Below are 21902 nucleotides of genomic sequence, written 5' to 3' on the forward strand. Positions count from 1 at the left end.
ACTATTATCCAAAAGGAACGAACTTGTGATGTAAAGTTGTGTTGCCATAAAGGCCTTTACTCTTTTGAAAACTGGACAAAACTCATCAAAGGCTTTCCCAAAATGTCGAGACATGAACCAGAACAAAAAATAATTATTTGGAATTACGCAAACAGATTGTGCCCCTTCGGCTTCTCTATGGCTATATATACCCGATAAAATCCCAGAAACAACCTGGCTGGAGATCAGCGTTTCCCAAACTGTCGCCTCCCACGCGTCTGGCAGCTTGATGGAAAAGGCGTGAGACGGTGGATCACGGCGACTGGAGTCACGTGGTCTGCAGTGCGATGTCAGCCACTAGGCGATCGCACGTGACCACGAGGCAATCTCACGTCACCACGGGGCAATCTCACGTCACCACGGGGCAATCTCACGTCACCACGGGGCAATCTCACGCCACCACGGGGCAATCTCACGCCACCACGGGGCAATCTCACGTCACCACGAGGCAATATCACGCCACCACGAGGCAATATCACGCCACCACGAGGCAATCTCACGCCACCACGGGGCAATCTCACGTCACCACGAGGCAATCTCACGCCACCACGGGGCAATCTCACGCCACCACGGGGCAATCTCACGTCACCACGAGGCAATCTCACGCCACCACGAGGCAATATCACGCCACCACGAGGCAATCTCACGCCACCACGGGGCAATCTCACGTCACCACGAGGCAATCTAACGTCACCACGGGGCAATCTCACGTCACCACGAGGCAATCTAACGTCACCACGAGGCAATCTCACGTCACCACGAGGCAATCTCATGTCACCACGAGGCAATCTCACGTCACCACGAGGCAATCTCATGTCACCACGAGGCAATCTCACGCCACCACGAGGCAATCTCACGCCACCACGGGGCAATCTCACGCCACCACGGGGCAATCTCACGCCACCACGAGGCAATATCACGCCACCACGAGGCAATCTCACGTCACCAAGAGGCAATCTCACGCCACCACTCGGCAATCTCACGCCACCACGGGGCAATCTCACGCCACCACGGGGCAATCTCACGCCACCATTCGGCAATCTCACGTCACCACGGGACAATCTCACGCCACCACTCGGCAATCTCATACCAAGCGATGGCTTTCGTAAGATTTATCCGTCTGTCCGCCACCGCTTTTGTTAAATCATTCGCGTATCCCACAGCTGTCAACCCTTGTCAACCTTATTACAGACCAAGTCAGACCTTATTGGTCACCCCGTGCCTTCATAAATATCAACGTTCATCCTACAAAGTCCCATCACAAGCGAGAAACACAAAAACAAAGACAAAATTAACGTTACTGAATTAAAAAAAATGTTGTGCCCGTATTGAAACAGCCGCACACCGTATGGACCTGAAAACTCAATTTCCCTGCACAAGAATACGGGGAAATAAACCGCGATGGGTTGACAGCCTATTGGTGTCCTCTCCGCAGCGCCGCCCACACTTCAAGGAGGTCCTGCAGGCGCTCGAAGCCATGCTCAACGACAGTCGACTCCCAAAGCAGTGCAACTGCTTCCTGCACAACAAGGCTGAGTGGAGGTGAGGTCCGCACGCGGTAGGGCACTGGGTGGGGGGGGGGGGCGAGACGGGGGCCACCCGCTCCCACCCCGGGCACCCAGCGAGACTGCCCTTCGTTGAAGTGTGACGATCACGCGGCGTTTTGCAACTTAAAAGATGTTCACTTGATTCAGGCTTGGCCGACGAGACGCCACGCGACCGACAAGTGGGAAAATGCTCCGTCGCAAAGCATGGAAGGGCACCCTCTCATGTTTTGTGACGTGAATTCACCTTGTGACGTGAATTCACCTTGTGACGCGACGCAATTGGGATGTGCGGCGATTGGTTGAGCCACCTCTGCCACCACGAACCAACATCACTACAACTGGCATCACCACCAATATCACAACCACCGCCACTCCAATTTTTTCCAATATTACAACCGCCACCATCACCACTATTGCCGCCACCACCACGTCTATTACGGCGATCACCAACACGGCCATAGCCACACCACCAATTTCACCACCAGCATCACAACCACTACCAACAACAACAACTTCCATTCGCCACTAAGTGACGTTGACATCAACACGGCGCCTGTGCCTGGCCAGGCCAGGCCACGTAAAGTGTCGAAAGCTCGCTCGAGGTGACCGGGCAGGCCCAGGTGTGTTTGGTTCACGACAACCACCGCCACCACCGCCACCACCGCCACCACCGCCACTCAACTACCAGTGCCAAAGTCAAAAATAAAGACCCCCCCCCCCCCCCATATTGCCTTAATATAATTTTTAGGCAAGTGTTGCGAGCGAGTAGCCACCTATTAAGGCCAGCACGAGGGGGTAGGTGTCCAGTACCATGCCCGGCCACCTTTGTTTCACCCGTTGCCGACGTTTACGTACACACTTGGTGTTGCGGGGATCAAACTCGGGTGGCCGGGGTTGGCAGCACGCGGCGCACCGCCCGCCGTGCCACCGATACCTCTCAATCACCGCCACCGGCGTCGTCCAACCTCGCCGCGTGCCCCCCACGCGTGTGCCCCCCACGTGTGCCCCCCGCGTGTGCCCCCCGCGTGTGCCCCCCACGTGTGCCCCCCGCGTGTGCCCCCCGCGTTGCAAAGGGGAGAGATCGACGCGAAGCTGGAGCGACTCAAGGAGCTGGAGCGAGACCTGAGCAGCAAGGAGGAGGAGCTGCGCGAGCGCGAGCGGCGGCTCGAGATGTGGGAGCAGCGACTCCGCGAGCAGGACAGCTTCACTCCGGTAGCTCGCCGGGTGGGGGGCACGCTGCCGCCGTTACACTAGTGGGGGGGGTGGGGGGCACGCTGCCGCCGTTACACTAGTGGGGGGGCACGCTGCCACCGTTACACTAGTGGGGGGGGTGGGGGGCACGCTGCCACCGTTACACTAGTGGGGGGCACGCTGCCACTGTTACACTAGTGGGGGGCACACTGCCACCGTTACACTAGTGGGGGGGCACGCTGCCACCGTTACACTAGTGGGGGGCACGCTGCCACTGTTACACTAGTGGGGGGGGTGGGGGGCACGCTGCGACCGTTACACTAGTGGGGGGCACACTGCCACCGTTACACTAGTGGGGGGCACGCTGCCACCGTTACACTAGTGGGGGGCACGCTGCCACCGTTACACTAGTGGGGGGGGGGGCACGCTGCCACCGTTAAACTAGTGGGGGGGGGCACGCTACCACCGTTACACTAGTGGGGGGGGCACGCTGCCATCGTTACACTAGTGGGGGGTGGGGGGCACGCTACCACCGTTACACTAGTGGGGGGGGGGCGTGCGAGGCGGCAGGTAGCGAGGGCTGAGAGCCTCAGGGTGGAGCCGAGGCGACGCCGCAGACGTTGAGGTGGGACAGAGCGAGTCGTCCGTACCGCGTGGAGGGGCTGCGGCCGACGGGGTTTGGACACGAGGCGACTTGGATGAGCACGCGAGGGGCGACGAGTTTCAAGTTCATTTTGTTGACGCGGCAAGAGAGCGACCAGAATCAGCGAAATGACGAAAACAAAGAACAACGAACCGTACAGGAATGACGCAAATTTAAATCGGAGCAACTGTGTCACAAAACAACGGCGATGTTACTTTAAATAGTTACTAGTTAAAATATATTCCCGTGTTCATGAACACAAACCCCTCATCGGCTACAGCGTCTTTAATTGAACAATGTCATGTTGAAATGTTGAGTATGATCAGCATGTATGTGTCAGGATTAACATTTATTCGGCACTTAAATGCCACAGCAGAGCAAAGCACTTTACATAAATGCCTGGAAGTACAAATCCCATCCCGGCAAAATAGGGGATGGGGGGGGGGGAAGAAGATCGGGTGCAAGAAAATCCACAAAAATATTTTTAATTATTACAAACGAAATCACGAGAAGACGAGTGATGTAGTTTTTAATAAATAAAAAATACTATATTTTTATTTATTAAAAACGCCATCACGAGAAGACGGGTGGTCCTTTTTAATTAAATAAACACTATTTTGTATTATTATTAAAAACTAAATCACGAGAAGACTGAGTGATGCAGGGGAACAGAGCGCGACCTGCGCGAGACCACGAGGGCAAAAGACAGCCGCGGGTTTTCACGGACAGCCTTGTCAACGTCACGTGGTAGGATGACAGCACGTGGACACAAAGATCCCCAGCAGAACACTTGATTTGGAGCTTTCGTGACTGCAGGAATTACTCTTTGGTTCTTTCGGTAAAGTCACGTAGAAAGAAAAAAATAAATTAAATAATAGCATACGACGTTTCGATTGCAACACGAGCAATCATCATCAGGTACAAATGAAAGAGAAAACAAACCTAGTAAACTTAGAAATATAATGCAATACAGCACAGAGAGTCGGCCAACACAGCAGTCACCACCCTACCTGGTTTATTACGTTCTTACAAAGATTGCTAAATTTGAGAGAGAGAGAGAGAAAGTCTGTTCAGCAGAGCCTGAGCAGACTTTTGAGACAATTCCTCTTAGCGAGTAGCAGCACCTATGAAGGCCGGCACGGCGCCACGAGGGGGTCGGTGGCCAGCACCACACCCGGCCGCCTTTGTCTCCCGATTGACGGTGTTTACGCACCGCACCAGGTACTCATTTGAGGCCGAGTCGACCTAGGGGAGGCCCAGTCGTACATTTCCACAGCTGTCCGCGAACTCCCCCACGCACGCCGGTACCTGGGCTCGTGCAGCTACCCCCGAATCGCTCCAACGTGGAGCTGCTGCTGCTTGCTGGCTTCGTCATTTGCGGCATTTGGCCTCGTCCAGCCTCTCTCCTGCAGGAGGCTCACCTCAGGCAGCCCTTCTGGGTGTTTGCCACAGCTCGACAGCTCTGCTGCTGCTGTTGCTGTGAAAGTTGCCACGTTGTTGTTGTCTCCCTCGCTACTCACGCTTCTTCGTTGTACACTCGAAATGCACATTCAGTGAATTTAATTATCCCCCCCACTCACCGCACCTGCTAATTCTCTTATTAGCCAACATAAATACGTAAATTGTGGGTTCTACCCACGTGCCTAGGTATCTCATTGTCCTCACATCCACACCCCTTCCGACCTTACCAAACTGGTGCCTCCACCTATTCAACCTCCCGCGCTGCCACCAATCGTTCACCTCGTCAAGAGTCCTCGACTGTGATGGGAGCAATGAAAGAGCGACCAAGGAAGCAATAAACAAGTGAATTGAGTGAATTGAGTGAATCGGTGATTGCAGTAGGATCATGAATCCACCGAACTGCTCCACCCTAGATTCTCTAGCCCAGAGTTCTTCAGCTGTGGCCCATGGGCCAGATGTGGCCTCCGAAGGTTATTGGAGCCGCTAAGAGATGCGGCTCACTGAGACGTAGAGATGCAGATTGGTGAGATAAGAGAGAGAAAAAAACAAGAAATGAGAGATCCGAAGACAAGGTTCAGTTTCATCTTCTTTGGTTCTTTCGGTAAAGTCACGTAGAATGAGAATAACATAATAAAATAACACAATAAAATTCTCACGACGTTTCGGCCACAACGCAAGCGTCCCGACAGTTCTGTACCTTTCACCTGAAGACGGCCGCTTGCGTTGTGGCCGAAACGTCGTGAGAATTTTATTGTGTTATTTTATTATGTTATTCTCATTCTACGTGACTTTACCGAAAGAACCAAAGAAGATGAATCCTTGCAGTCACGAAAGCTTCAAGTCGAAATTTAAGGTTCAGTTTAATGAGATGAAAGGAATAGAAACAAAGGAATGTAGAGACTTGGAGACGAGGTCAACATGTGAACGGCCACACGTACATACAACGTAGCCACGCGACGTCACAACGCACGCGCACGTGACGTACGGTGTTGTCACGGTTACCCCGCCAGCACGCGGTAGTTTTACAGTGGAAAATAAATCGCCAGAGTCCCCGCCCCCGCCCCCCCCCCCCCCCCCCAGGTTTTCGTCACGAGAATCCAAATTCGCCGGCGCTCAGGCGACAGCGACGCCAACGCCAATGCCTCGCTGCCGCGTTGGACGGCGCCGTTCACCTTCGTTTTTGGCTGTTTTTGTTTTGTCGCCCCCGGCGCAGCTCTACGTGCCACTGGCCATGAGCCTCTCGCGCGAGTCCTACTTCGAGTCGCACACGGCGGAGACGAACAGCGCCGAGGTGTCCTGCAATTTCAGCCTCAGCAACGAGGCCCGGGGGCGCAGACTGCGCCGCGACTCCAGCTCGGGCCACTCGTCCGGCAGCGGCGACGGCATCCAGAGCGTGGTGCAAGGGCTCCAGGTGCGCGCCGTGCCCCGTATGGCCCCTTGCGGCACGCTCAGTTGGCGCGCGGGGCAAAGTCATCGCTCGCGACTCGATCGGCACACGATCGGCACACGTAGCCGCGGGTCGGCAGCGCACGGCGGAATTTGCGCTTGCAGCGAAATCGGCCCACACGGCATTAACGGGTACGCACGGCACGACTGGCACGTGTGGCGTGATTGTTGCACACGGCCCTATCCGTGCGACACGATCAGTAGAGATGGCATGATTGGTACACGTACAGTACCATGATTGTACTCATGATTGTTATACATGCCGCGATGGGTACGTGTGGCACAGTTGGTACAATGTGGCGTGATTGGCACACACGTTGTGATTGGAACTCGTGACACGATTGGACAAAACTCCTGCCCACCGTACTGTTTCATATTCCTCACGGAGATTTTGATGTATAATGTCACCAAACCTGAGGTTTCAGTACGAGAAAATGTCCCACCTGTGCCTGCTGTGTTCATTGCACCCAGTGCAGCTGCTGGGGCCGGTATATTCACACACAGCCGATAGTTGCCGTAAAACACAAGTTGGGGAATTTGCAGCCGATGGGCTGCATGTGCTCCGAAACTTCATTTCCCATGGCCCACGACCACATGAGTGCTACCCTGTCGAAGTAGCCCGCGATGGTAATATACCATTGGTACGGCTAGTTCAGTGCAAGAACAATGGGCTTGCATAATGCGCATGCGTAATGTGCGTTGATAACCATATACATAACCCGAATGACAATGCTAACCCATTGTAATTTATATGCATTCATTAATCCCACCCCCCCTCCCCACTTCGCGCAAGGGTGCACAAGTGACGTCATCACATCTATGCCTCTAAGGAACGAAACAGGAGGATTTCTCCACAAGTCTGGCTGTCGCCTGATGAAGCTAGTTGTAATTAGCGGCAAAACGTCGTACTCAGATTGTAAATGTTGTGGCTTGGCTCTCCAACACACCGGTGTGCTGCACTAGTGACGAATTGGCCACGTTCTGTTTACGTGACAACCCTTACTAGTTGGCTGTGTCGGGTGGTGGCGGGTTTAACGACACATTTATATATTATGGATAATATAGCCATCACTGCAAGCACCTTACCTGCGCTCGTCCTTTCCTAGGGGTGATCGGCCTTTTGCCAATGCAGCTCCTTTAGCTTTGGCACGCTTTCCCTTTGCTGATAAGACAATCGGAAGTATCGTCAGCAATGTTCAAGTCTTTCTTGCAAACTCACCTCTTGAAACTGGCCTTTTCCCCCTGGTCGTTTGCCCTGAAGGTTCTGGTTTTTTTACTGCTTTCCATCCATAGCGCGTTGGGTTCTACGGGTGAGATGCGCCTTTGCAAATGTAATTTTTCTTTATTAATAAAATTCTAGAGTGGAAGCATTTTTGAACTGGTAACGATCTGTTGCTGATTTTATCTCGCTCATCCACTTCTGTCACTGCAAGGGCCTCCTCGCACTCGGCCGACGAGCAACCAATTTTTCGCGTTCTTAATACTATTATTATCGCCTGCTAATCCCTGGCACGCCAAAGCCATTTGAAAGTTGTATTTGGGCCTCGGTGAGGGAAACGTTCCCCCACCCGTGCCGTAAAACGGCCGAGCGCAAAATGTGGAGTGAATTTTCCGCGCCCCAAATACAATCGCCCCTTCTGTGTGCCCCCCTTCCCCCGTCCCACCCTTCGTGTTTCCTGCCGACACAGGACATCCTGTCATTGACGTCGGGCCCGACGCACCCTCTGCTCAGCTCGGGCCTGCAGGTCAGCCTGCAGACTCAGCACAATGCGAGCGCCAGCGGCAGCCTGCGGCAGGGCAAGAAGGTGAAGCTGGACCTGGGGCCGCGCTTCCACTGGACGAGCTGGGATGACGACTGAGCAGCGACGATGCGAGATCGAGAGACGAAATGAAGTGCACAGTCCACACAGCCCACCGTGACACTGTCGAACCCGATCCCACTCACAACCACGATCCCACTCACAACCACGATCCCACTCACAGCCACGATCCCACTCACAGGCATGATCCCACTCACAACCACGATCCCACTCGCAACCACGATCCCACTCACAGCCACGATCCCACTCACAACCCCGATCCCACTCACAACCCCGATCCCACTCAAGCCACGATCCCACTCACAACCACGATCCCACTCACAACCACGATCCCACTCACAACCACGATCCCACTCACAATCACGATCCCACTCACAACCACGATCCCACTCACAACCACGATCCCACTCACAGGCATGATCCCACTCAAGCCATGATCCCACTCACAACCCTGATCCCACTCAAGCCACGATCCCATTCACAACCCCAATCCCACTCACAGCCACAATTCTTATCACAACCACGATCCCACTCACAGGCACGATCCCACTCGCAACCCCGATCGCACTCGCAACCCCGATCTCACGCGCAACCACGATCTCACTCACACCCTGAGCTCAGTCTCACCTTGATCTCAATCTTATCCTGATCTCAATCTCGCCCTAATCCTACTCCCACCCTGATTGCACTGCTACCCTGATCCTACTCTCATCTTGATCTCCCTCTCACACCTGATCCCAATCCCACCCTAACCCCGCTCCCGAATACAAGTTCCCTCAGCTGGGGGAGGTCTCTGCACTGTCGACCACTGGGTGTAGTTATGCGTCGTTCGTATGTCGCTTGATCACATTAATGGCCTGGTTCATTACGTGTCTAACAACAACAACAACAAAAATCACTTCATGTAGTCCGGTACGAGCAACCACGAGTGGGCTCTGTCCAATTGCTCCCAGATTCAGCGTCACACTCCACGGAAAATGAATTACTCGGTTTACTGATGACAGGGATGATATATCAGTAAGCATCTAGCCTTGGACTTTAAAGTGATTAGCAGCGTTAGGCTTTACCTCCCTATAAGTGAAACTAAATAAGTTCTGGGCCCGATTTTTTTTGGTGGGAGGGGTAATATAAAACAATTGGTTTCAGATTTTAATAGTTTTAAGCATAGGCTTGACTGTATTAGTGGCAACATTTTAACTCCACTGGCATTATTATAGTATTCCGTCACGGTGGGCCACAGCATCAAACACTGGACGGGATTGAAGCTGTCTCCGTTTGAACGACGCAGGGGATGGCCCAGAGAGAAGTGGAGAGGCCCACTGCAAGGAAGCGTCGGGGAAGGGGAGGAGTCATGGCAAGCAGTAGCTCCAAAGGCCAAGGGACTCCAAGAAGAAGTCACAGTCATGTCTATGTATGTAACACACATACACAAGACAAAGATACCCTACTTCGTGCCGTATAAGATAATTGCCGTATTTTATGGAATGTAAGACACTCCAGAAAATAAGGCACACCCGAAACATGTGCCCAGTATCAATAAAGTCACACAAATATGATCGCGCGCACACACACCGACGGGATTATAAGACAAAACCTTAAAATGCGAGGCGAGGGGGTTGGTGGTGTGTCTCATAAGCTAGAGATTACGGTAACTCTTGGGCAAATACGTGGCAATTATTCATATTAGGAGGGCACATTAATAGTATCGGGCCATGGGGGTCAGGGGTCATGGAGCCTCATCCCAGCCAGCCGAGAAGCACCGCCTGCATGGAATGGAGCCGCGTTGGAGGTTCTCCTCGTCTTACAGAGAGAGAGAGAGACATCAAGAGAGACCAAGAGAGAGAAAAACCACTGCATTTGTATTAACTGCGCTTAATTATTTTGCACAGCTCATGTGTGAACTTTGGGGTTCGTGAAGCCTGGTTGCATCTGCTTTTACTTTTTTCAAAAAGCCATCCTGTGGATGCAAGCTCGAAGTAGTCGTGGGCATTCTATCGAATAGTCATCAGCCGTGGTTAAATTATTAACAGACATGCAGCTTAACGGTACTATTCACAAATAACATTGCGTGTATTTTATATGAAGATATGTATACACATTGTGGTGAGTGTTTGTCGTAGTGGTTAGCGTACTGCACTCCTGTGTAGGCATTTTTCCCCATTCACGATTCAATTATTTTCATTATTAAGTGTCAGGATTCGATTCAATAATACGTTTTACAGTGGTGAATACTGTACAGAATTATGGCACCCCCAGTACCTACGCGAGTTCACGTAAACCGATTACAAATTATCATTGAATTGAAATCAATATGATTTCAATTCAATGATAACGTGCGTGACTGGATGCATGTATTGTGAGCGTGATTATCGATTTAACACGTAGGCTTTTGCGACCAATATCATCCATAATCGAGGTGTTTTGGTTTAGATCGCATGAATATAAATGTGTCGTTAAACCCGCCACCACCCGACACGGCCAATTAGTAAGGTGTAAACAGAACATGCCAAGTCGTTACTAGTACAGCACACCGGTGTGTTGGAGAGCAAATCCACAACATTTACAATCTGAGAACCTTACTATTTGGCTGTGTCGGGTGGTGGGTTTAATGACACATTTATATTTATGCGATATAACCCCAAAAAAAACCTATATTATGGGTAATAATCGATGTAACGAGATGAGCCGATGCGTCGTCACGTGCCATAGCTGTCCGTGGATGATAACCAGTGGCAATTACTAACTGAACCTTTCATCCTCCAAGTTGACATCAGCAAATTGGGGAGACAAAGGTGATCAGGCATGCCCGCTTCTAGGCAAATCACCACCTTGTGTGCTGTGCTGGTCAGTCTTAAAATGTGCTCTACAACAGCACTTGTGCCAAAGGGTAAATTCATATTTTATTTTCTGCCTCTGTTGGATGTTCCACACATGATAAGACGCAATTTTATTATGAATCTTTTAAGTAACCAAAAACATTGTTGAGATACTTTATGTGACTAGGACTAACCCTTGAGATTCACATTTCCTTGCAAAGGGATATTTTCCAGATGGCAGCGATTCATCCGTTCCACTAAAAATTGTCTCGGAGTAGGTGACGGAGCTGTGGTGCAACAGTTAGCGCACTGCCCTATGAACTCGCTACCCTGAGTTCGATTCCTGACAATGGCTGACATCAGTGGCTAGTGATATCTGATCGTGTCAAGTGCACCCCTTCACCAACTTACATGAACCAGCGTGGTGAAGTAAGTTTAAATACACCATGATCGACATGGTGTGGAGAGGTCTTCATCCAGCAGTTGATTGACAAAGGGGATGTAAAAAAATAAAATGAAAGGTACAGAATGTTGTAGTTATCGAATTGTATTATGGTACAAAGGAGACATTAGGATGCGAAAAGAATTGGATTGCATCTTTCGTGTGAACCTCTAACCCCAGTAACAACCTTTCTGATGTGGCTTTAATTTCAGCCGGGTCGGAACACATCGGCAACCACTGACAATATGTTCACACCCGGCACACCACGTCCAGTATACCCCCCGCTATGGCAGTGGCTACTCGTCACGTGCCACCTTCTGGTATTCCAGCGACCAGTGAAGTACGCCGTGAGCAACAAAGCCCCGTCTAAGGTTTCATGCGTTCGTGACGAACACAGAGCTGGGTCACCTATGCGACGTTAAAACACTGAATGGGTATATTTTGTTGTGACGTCAGTGCGATCGACCCGTACACGAGCGGAGTCCACAAACTCTGCGCGTGTTCGAGTGCTCACGGAGGCCCCGCGGCTCAAACTCCAGTCCCCTAGGAACCCCACCACACAGCTCCCAGCGCTTGCAATTTAACGCGGGGCGGTAACGTGGAGAAAGAAATTGCGAGCAGTCAGTCCCACTCAATGATTGGAACTTTTAGTTGAGAAAAAATTAAGTAGAGTAATACAGAACGTACATGTCTTGGGGATGAGCAGTGGCGCAGTGGTTTGTGCACTGCTCTATGAACCCGGCCACATATGGCTACAATCGGCGAGTGATATCTGAACCCGTCCTAGGATCCCCCCCCCCCCCCCGTAAACCACACCACCTCGCGTGGTGAAGTATGGTCAGACAACTCCCCCGCCCCACATGGCGCCTTGAGGCCTTCATCGAGCAAGCAGTGGATTAACAAATGGCTGTATATGTCTACGTTAGTTTACTGCGGAAAACGATGGCATTTTTAACCCAGACGTTTGGGATAACCTCTCCACGCTGGCCGGGGGATTTGGGTGCCCACATTGTACCCCATTTACTGCGGTTGTATAGCTTTTTTTCGTCTGGCTGGTGTAAGGTGACTGTGGTTGATGCGAATTGCTGAACAATTCAAGGTCTCTGAGCTGAACCAATCCGAGGTGATGGGTTTTTATTTTATTTTAAATCTGACTGTCGATGGGAAATGTTGGTGAACGTGAATTGTGGATCGTACGAGGGTTCCGAAGGACTCGAATTGTGAACCCGGCGCATTGGATCGTATGGGAGAGCACAACTTTGGGAAGTCACATGTGAATACTTTTCGTCATTTTTATAAGCCAAGCCTGAGAAAACTTTCAATAAAAAAGAGCCGTGTGAAATTGTGTGTCGAGCCAGATTACCAAATCAAATGACCTCCAGTCTGTTTACACTGGCATTGTGTTCAATTAATGTATTGAAGCCACTTGGCTGTCAGTGTGGGATAACTGCATTACGTTGAGTCAAAATCAACAGTCGGACTTCCATGGTCGATGGATTAAAGAAATCGAAAAGTAAAAAAAAATCTGTCGAGTGAACTCAATCACTGAGCAGAGGGATTTTGGCATCACGAGGGATGGTACAGGGTGGCCTTCATCCAGCAGTGGAAAGATCATAGCGGATAGTGAACTCATATAATTTACGAGGATGCTCATTATTTTGCTAGGAGTGTAACAAATAATTTATTGATTAATTTATATCAGTTCCTAAGCTCATGGAATCACACGTGTAAGGATCAATATTTTTTATTCGTATTTGAAAAGAGTTTACATCACCTTTGCATCCACGAGATGTGCTCTATTCACCAAAATGTGTTGAAAATAAATTATTCTCTAGTCAAATCAGCATCAGCCATGATCTGTTCACTGCCGGGTGAAGGCCATCTTGAGTTGTCGCCATCTCTCGATCTCTTGATACAACAACGCATCGAGCTCCTGCACGTGAGCTATGATCGCTCCATCTCTGCATTCCACATCCCCTCTGGTGTGTTCTCTCATTTGGCTGCCACTCTGTCATTAATGTCAACCACCAGCCATTATTTATTCCAGTCATGATGTGTTCTGGCCAAGCCCACTTACATTTATTAACAATTTTAATCATGTCTTTAGCATGCATACGCTGTCGACTGCTTTTCCTCCTTCAGTCTCTCGGTGTAATTCCAAGCATGCCATGTCCCCGTGCTTCCTTCTTTACACACTTTTCAGATTTTATTCTATATTATTTGTCAGTTTCCACGTTTCTGATCCGTACGTCCGAGCAGGAATAAGTAAATTCAAGAGCGATCCTGAGTCGTGAGTGTGCAACAATTTTTAAAACAGTTTTGTAAAAACAAAACACGCATTTATTTTACGGCACCACCTTCTCAAACCTCCAGTGTCAGTGGCACTCTGTCTAGTTTGGGGGCACTCAAAACAGCGCAAACTACAATAAGATACTGGGGTAGGAAATTTACGGGTGGGATTTTCTAAATACCACAGCCACGTCAGTGCCCCAAATATGGCCGGCTACGCTCCACACAGTCCAAACATGAGCATGGCTCTGAGCTGATCGTGTCACGGGAGGATGCTCAGCCCTTGAATGTGCTTTGCCAGTTCTGCTCGTCCGTTACAATTGCTGACACCATCGAGTGGACTTGGCACCCACCCTCCCTTGCCAGGCAGGGTCTAAGCTACATATATGAATGACTTGGCATGGAATATAGGCCACCCCCCATTATGTAAAGACAGTGTAATGTACTACTTAGCAAATCTTCATTCAACATTTAATCGTCATTATCGGACGTGACAAGTCCTCCTCCACCGCTGCTCCCATATCGCGGTCCTGCAATGCAACAGTCCATCAAGCTCCTGAATTCGAGATAATTCCATCGCTCCATCTCTGCAATGTACGTGATCCCAGGTGTCTGGTACCATGTGGTCCATCTCGTGACGTGGCCTGCCCAAGCCCACTTCAAGATTGCGCGTCTATATGGAGTGCAGCACGAATTAATTACTTTCTGGAAGGCAATGTGACTACGCATAGATTTTACGATGAAAGTCGATTCATAAACTCACGTGTCAATTGCGCGTGCAAATGACGTTTTGAATACCATATGCAACTGATTCACTTGACTCATGGAGCCGCTAGAGGCGCTACAATGCATAGAAACAATTAATTACATCGCTTGGGGAGCCAATCGCTACATCCCACCTTTCCATTTCGGTATAGTTATAATTTAACACTCGCTCTGAACAACGATATTCCCGAAACATCACAACAGCATTTCCCTTTTAGTGCGATAACAAAAGAAATCCCAGCAAACACGTAAATACCCTATTTTATCCGTAATGCAGTGGGTTGTTGGTTTTTTTGTTAGATCGTGTAAATATATAAATGCGTCGTTAAACCCGCCACCACCCGACACAGGCAATTTAGTAAGGTTTATCACGTGAACAGAACGTGCCAATTCGTTACCAGTATAGCACATCGGTGTGTTGGAAAGCAAAGCCGCAACATTGTACATGTGTCGCGTGGTGGCGGGTTTGAAGACACATTTATATATTTACGCTATCTAACCCAAACAAAACCCTGCATTATGGATTATACTGGTCGTGAAAGCCTACGTGTTAAAGATCCTATTTTATTTGCACCATTGTCTGTAATTGTGAAGTAAAGCCACAGCATACGTGATCTTGTTTTCAGATTGTTGGAGCTATTATATTAATACTTTGTGTGTGTATATAACAAGGAAACACATGCATCAGGGGGGAAAAAAACACAAATCACAGACACATTGACAGTTAAGAAAAGAAAATGGGCTACTGCATGACACGTGGCTAGACATGACTATTGCTGATGAACGAGATTAATGATGGAATGGCAGCCAAAGGAGAGAACGTGTCCCAGAGTCCGAACACCGTGGAGATTGAGCGATGAGATCAGTCCACGTGCAGGAGCGAGACGGATGGTTCTAGCACTGGACCGTGATGGATGGTGACAGCGTACAGAGGCCCTCATTCAGCAGTGAATAGACAATGGTGAGTGATGGTGTATACAACACAGCAGCATGGTGCGATGCATTATGCTTGGGGGCCCGTCCATAAATGACGTCACGCACCTAGGTGGGGGAGGGGGTCAGACATTTGTGACGATGTGTGACGAGGGGGGGGGGTTGAGAAATGTGATGTCACATCAAAATGCGCAACTTTAAATAAATATAGACAACACGTTCTACTTAATTAAATAGACTTTTAAATAAATGTTTTCTCCTACAACATCAGAGTGCAGCGCCACATTAAATACGCACTACAATGACAATAGTTTAAAGCGATTTGAAGCATGTTTTATTTTTTGGAGGGGGGGGGGCAGAGCTGTGTGACGTCATATTTGAGGGGGGGGTTCTGACTTTTTGTGACGCCGTGTGACGACGGGGGGGGGGGGGTCCGCTGTCCAATCCCCGCACTCTTCGTGGGTTCTGGTGCCTCTCTGGCCCATGGGCCCGTGCAGTCGCACCGCCTGCACACTCGATAGTTACACTCATAGGGTGGTCCCCCGGCCCAGATGGTCGGTGGGGTCAATGGCTGGGTACTTGTGGCCGAGCCTCTCTATGGTCGTTTATTTTAATCTTCCTGGCGCCATCGAGCACATCTTCTCGGGGTGTCTGCTTTCTTTTGGCAGTGCTGCAGGGCAGCAGGCATCGCGCAGTCGGACTCTAGATGGCACTCACGAACAACAAAATTACAACGAAGCGCTCTCGTGGCCCAATTCGTGCGATGACAAATGTGCCCTTTTCATCCGATGTTTGGCAAAATAAACTTTCCTATGTCTCCGTCACACACGACACTCTGTCTATGGGGAAAATTGCCAAGGTGATGTGCTTTGGCCATTTTCTCACGATATAATCATGGATATTCGAGCAGCGACAGACGGCAGTGAAAATATAAAGCCAAAGCGTAATAGACCCATTGATTTACCCAGAAAAGTTTCACAAATGTCTCAAGGCCACTTTTCAGGAGGGTCCTGCATTGAGATATTGACTTCCATGTGGGAGGAAGCCAAAGTGCCTGGTGAAACCTGGCGAAGAAACCCCACGCATGCGATGAGGTTACAACGGGCACTGACAATTCTTGGCCACCTTGCAGTCAAATGTTTACAACACCTGGAAAACGTCGATGGTCAACCAGTCCAAAAGGGTAGATTATGATGTATATTCACGCCATGTGTTTGTATACCAGGGCTGATACAGCAGCACAACATCTGTCAACCAGGAGCAGTAAACGGGTAATAGGATGGCACCTTATTTGGTGAACAATTCACCAGTGATCAGTCCATGAAAAAGTTTGGCCTCAACCAAGCAATGTGGAAAATTCCCCACTTACTCAGGGCCGCCAATGTATAGAAGCACCGCTCCACGCTCGTTTGAACAGGAAGACGCTTTGACATCACTTGAACGCTATTTATACACTTACCTTGTGTGCGCGTGTGTCCATACATATAATACAATCATAGTAATTTCCCACTTCGCCGCACATCATTTCAGCGTGCAATTGCAATTCAACAAAAACATACGTCAAAGCTACCATTTAAGCTGTCCCCGAAACATGACAATTTCACCGCCTTTAATTGCCGTTATTTTCACCACATTTACAAGTGAAATTGCCGCTTGTCTTGTCGACGCATGCACTTGCCCGCGCCTGCCAGTGTCTGTGGCGTTATTTTCTGAGCCCCGTACCATTTTTCTTTCACGCAGGACACAAAAGCTCGTAAATGAGTCCCACTGAGAGATGCGAAGCGTTGCAATCAAAGTGTGGCTAAAACATCCCCTCACTGCCGCCATAAGTGGGCATACTCATTTCTGTTGTACATTTTTTTTGTGCCTTCCACCAAATTACATTTTGTTACATGCGGCTTTGTTTTTTTGCTTCTGACAATCGCCTAATGGCCTGCAGGATTTGCATGATAAAAAGTTCCGTTTGCTTTTGATGGGGTGCTTCGCGTTGTTCAAAGAGGATGCAGTATGTGATTTCAAGGCGGTGAGCTTTGTAAGCATACCCCTGGGAAAATCATGTTATCGATTGTTTCATTTTGACCACTTGCAGAGCTACAGTATTTTCGGCGCGCATCTATTGAACGTGGGCACAAACAGATCTGACATGATGGCCGAGTGTGTGACAGATTCATGTTTCGCTGGTGGCAGCGACTCTCAAAAAATATCCGAAGCAATAAAATAAACGACTCATTTCACTGCATTTTTTTGTAACCAGGTGAGAGTCTATTAAGTTACTTATTTTTACTCAGCAGAGCAGAGCCCAAGTAATGTTAAAATACTTTTTATACAACGAAGGAAAACTGAGAATCTCATCATAAGTCGGTACACCAGCCTCGTTTTAGACTGAATTGACCTAGTGGGGGAAGCCCATCAGATAAGCCACCCATGCATGCAACAGCACTGGGAGGCCTGTTCAGGAAGTGGTGGACCCAGCTCAACATTTCCGAGAGGTCTAATTGTATTTCTACCGATAGTACGAAATAAAATATACATCAAGAAGATGCATTTATAATTTTACATTCATAAAAAAAACGGTGAATGATATTAAACGACCATCTAAAATGTGAAGGGGGACAAAGGTCCCTCGATACTCTGGCACCCCGGTGCGGGGTCCTGTGGTCAGGTATCGAACTGCGTGTTTGCTGATTTTATCGCTGTTTGCGAACGGCCACGCCATCACTCCACATCCTCGTGCAAACATTTACCACTCCCCACCCCCCGTTACTTCCCGAATGTTGTCACAAAGACACGGCGTCTGCAGGGCCTTGTTTAATGCATGCAACTGTGGTGTAGTGGCTGTTACGTCATTGTAACACACAATAATAACCATCATCGAGTCTCGCTGTGGATAACGTAGGTAATTAGATAAATAAGCAGACTTAACGCCTCCCCTTTCCATATTTGTCTCCACTTTAAAAAAATAAAGTATTTTGTACGCATCCCTTCGGCCACACGGCCTTCTGGGAGCACGTCATTTAGGCAGCAATCGTTCAACTCAAGCAAACTCTGGACTGGTTTCGACATTCAGTGTCTCATCAGTAGATTTGGACTTGCTTCAATCAATGCTAATGAACCGCCTGATGTGTATGGGCAATGTACCCCTTCTGTTAAAAATATGTTCTAGTTCGACACGAAACTACATACAGTGTAAACATAACACAACATAATTTTTGAACATGATTTGCCTCGAAGCATAATTGTACCCGTGAGACCCTTGTTTAACCACTGCTGGATGAGGGCACCCACACATTTGTGTGGGTTAAGTTGTTTTTGTTGTTTAACCATACTTCACTATGCTTGTCTGAGTAGGTTCGAGTGAAGGTGGAGAACAGGCATGGAAGCATTGAAGAGTCCCAGAGGCAACAGGATTTCGGGTGGAGGGCAAGGGTCTGGCTAAGCAATGGAATTACACCAATAAGCATAACACGTCCAATCTACTGCCCTATGTACGTACTCGAAAATGTCCATGTTTATGAAATTCCACGGTTCAAGATGTGGCACAGCAACGTTTCACCTTATCTGCGGTGGGTCAGGGAGTCGTGGGAGACGTTAGAGATTAGAAATCTCGCGCACAACGCCGTGGCGCTTGCGCTCGGGCCAAGGTTTGCACTCTTGAGGTCGCGTGAAGCTTTGAAGGCTCGATGGCAGGTCAGAGGTCAGGCACCCGGCGTTGCGGTTCCAGTGGCACGAACACAAGACGTGGCGTCAAATTGCAGGCACCAAACGTCCACGCATGCTGCGCCTGAGACGATCTTTGCCAGTGTGCGCACAGGTAGCCTGTTTTGAGCAACCACACTGTGGGATACGTCAACAGAGGTTGTCCCGTGGACGTGTCCACCTCGCCCCGCCATAGGAATGCGGAATTTCCACCAGTCTCGTGGCTGTGAGCAGGAGATGAGCAACATCTTAATGCCCCGTTTGAATAGAACATCCGAGGGTTTGTGTTGGCTACGTACGGCACTGTACGTGTATGGGGTTTTTTAAGAATCACCATGTGGAGAGATAGATACACGAAGGAGCCATCCATTACCCACATCTATTGTATTTATATTCTATTTAATGACGTTATTTGTGTCTAAATAACACCCCTATATTTAAGCGAGGATCCCCGTCTACAACATCTGGTAGTTCACCAGAATCGATTCCAGCAAAAGGCCTGACTGCTGATGAGACGCTGAATGTTGAATCCAGTCTAGAGTTAGATGTCACTAAATCGATTCTGCTGAAATTATTCACTCCCACAAGGCCGACGATGGGTTGTGTAAAATATACATTTATATATTGTTTTATGTGCAGAGAAAGATGCGTGAAGTCGTATTTCCCGCACCTCCCATTAGCACGGTTGTCTACGTACGGTGCGAAACAATACATACGTATTGTTTGATTATCTACATTATTTGGGATCAGTTCGTGTAAACACTGCAGCCACTTGAGGACGCTATGACCCCAATGGCAAAAAGATGAAAAAGATAATTGATAGTCCATAGCTGTCAACCCAATCGGTGTATTACCCCGAATTCTTGTACAGGCAAATCAAGTTTTCAGGTCCATGCGGCGAACAGCCGTTTCAATACGGGCAACATTTTATAGTGTAGTGTAATGTGTATTGGTAAAGTAGTGTAGTGTGTTTAGTAGTGTAGTGTATAGTAGTGTAAAGTTTCTTATAGTAGTGTAGTGGTAAAGTAGTGTAGTGTATACTAGTGTAGTGTATAGTAGTGTAGTGTATAGTAGTGTATAGTGTATTATAGTAGTGTAGCGGTATGGTAGTGTAGTGTATAGTAGTGTAGTGGTATAGTAGTGTAGTGTATAGTGTATAGTAGTGTAGTGTATAGTAGTGTATAGTAATGTATAGTGTATTATAGTAGTGTAGTGTAAAGTAGTGTATAGTGTATTATAGTATAGTAGTGTAGTGTATAGTGTATTATAGAAGTGTAGTAGTATAGTAGTGTAGTGTATACTAGTATAGTGTATAGTAGTGTATAGTGTAAAGTAGTGTATAGTGTATTATAGTAGTGTAGTGGTAAAGTAGTGTAGTGTATAGTAGTGTATAGTGTATCATAGTAGTGTAGTGGTATAGTAGTGTAGTGTATTATAGTAGTGTAGTAGTATAGTAGTGTAGTGTATACTAGTGTAGTGTATAGTAGTGTATAGTGTAAAGTAGTGTATAGTGTATTATAGTAGTGTAGTAGTACAGTGAGGGAAAAAAGTATTTGATTCCCTGCTGATTTTGTACGTTTGCCCACTGACAAAGAAATTATCAGTCAATAATTTTAATGGTAGGTTAATTTGAACAATGAGAGACAGAATGACAACAAAATCCAGAAAAACGCATGTCAAAAATGTTATACATTGATTTGCATTTTAATTAGGAAAATAAGTATTTGACCCCCTCTCAATCAGAAAGATTTCTGGCTCCCAGGTGTATTTTATACAGGTAACGAGCTGAGATTAGGAGCACACTCTTAAAGGGAGTACTCCTAATCTCAGCTTGTTACCTGTATAAAAGACACCTGTCCACAGAAGCAATCAATCAATCAGATTCCAAACTCTCCACCATGGCCAAGACCAAAGAGCTGTCTAAGGATGTCAGGGACAAGATTGGCTACAAGACCATTGCCAAGCAGCTTTGTGAGAAGGTGACAACAGTTGGTGCGATTATTCGCAAATGGAAGAAACACAAAATAACTGTCAATCTCCCTCGGCCTGGGGCTCCATGCAAGATCTCACCTCGTGGAGTTGCAATGATCATGAGAACGGTGAGGAATCAGCCCAGAACTACACGGGAGGATCTTGTCAATGACCTAAAGGCAGCTGGGACCATAGCCACCAAGAAAACAATTCGTAACACACTACGCCGTGAAGAACTGAAATCCTGCAGCGCCCGCAAGGTCCCACTGCTCAAGAAAGCACATATACATGCCCGTCTGAAGTTTGCCAATGAACATCTGAATGATTCAGAGGACAACTGGGTGAAAGTGTTGTGGTCAGATGAGACCAAAATGGAGCTCTTTGGCATCAACTCAACTCGATGTGTTTGGAGGAGGAATGCTGCCTATGATCCCCAGGACACCATCCCCACCGTCAAACATGGAGGTGGAAACATTATGCTTTGGGGGTGTTTTTCTGCTAAGGGGACAGGAGAACTTCACCACATCAAAGGGACGATGGACGGGGCCATGTACCGTCAAATCTTGGGTGAGAACCTCCATTCCTCAGCCAGGGCATTGAAAATGGGTCGTGGATGGGTATTCCAGCATGACAATGACCCAAAACACACGGCCAAGGCAATAAGGGAGTGGCTCAAGAAGAAGCACATTAAGGTCCTGGAGTGGCCTAGCCAGTCTCCAGACCTTAATCCCATAGAAAATCTGTGGAGGGAGCTGAAGGTTCGAGTTGCCAAACGTCAGCCTCGAAACCTTAATGACTTGGAGAAGATCTGCAAAGAGGAGTGGGACAAAATCCCTCCTGAGA

General features: G+C 48.5%; 1 protein-coding gene across 1 annotated transcript in view; it reads left to right on the plus strand.

Moving 5' to 3' along the window:
* The window catches only part of MAP3K20 (mitogen-activated protein kinase kinase kinase 20), a 39418-nt gene extending 26671 nt beyond the window's left edge, over positions 1-12747 (plus strand). The window contains exons 9-12 of the mRNA XM_032965695.2: positions 1475-1581; positions 2660-2798; positions 6095-6292; positions 8016-12747. Of these exons, the coding sequence (XP_032821586.1) occupies positions 1475-1581; positions 2660-2798; positions 6095-6292; positions 8016-8186 (615 nt within the window). The 3' untranslated portion in view covers positions 8187-12747. The remainder of the gene's footprint in view (positions 1-1474; positions 1582-2659; positions 2799-6094; positions 6293-8015) is intronic.
* Positions 12748-21902: the final 9155 nt, after the last annotated feature.

Source organism: Petromyzon marinus, chromosome 34, assembly GCF_048934315.1.
Source record: "Petromyzon marinus isolate PM22_M1 ecotype Great Lakes invasive population chromosome 34, UKy_Petmar_22M1.pri1.0, whole genome shotgun sequence".
NCBI lineage: Eukaryota > Metazoa > Chordata > Hyperoartia > Petromyzontiformes > Petromyzontidae > Petromyzon > Petromyzon marinus.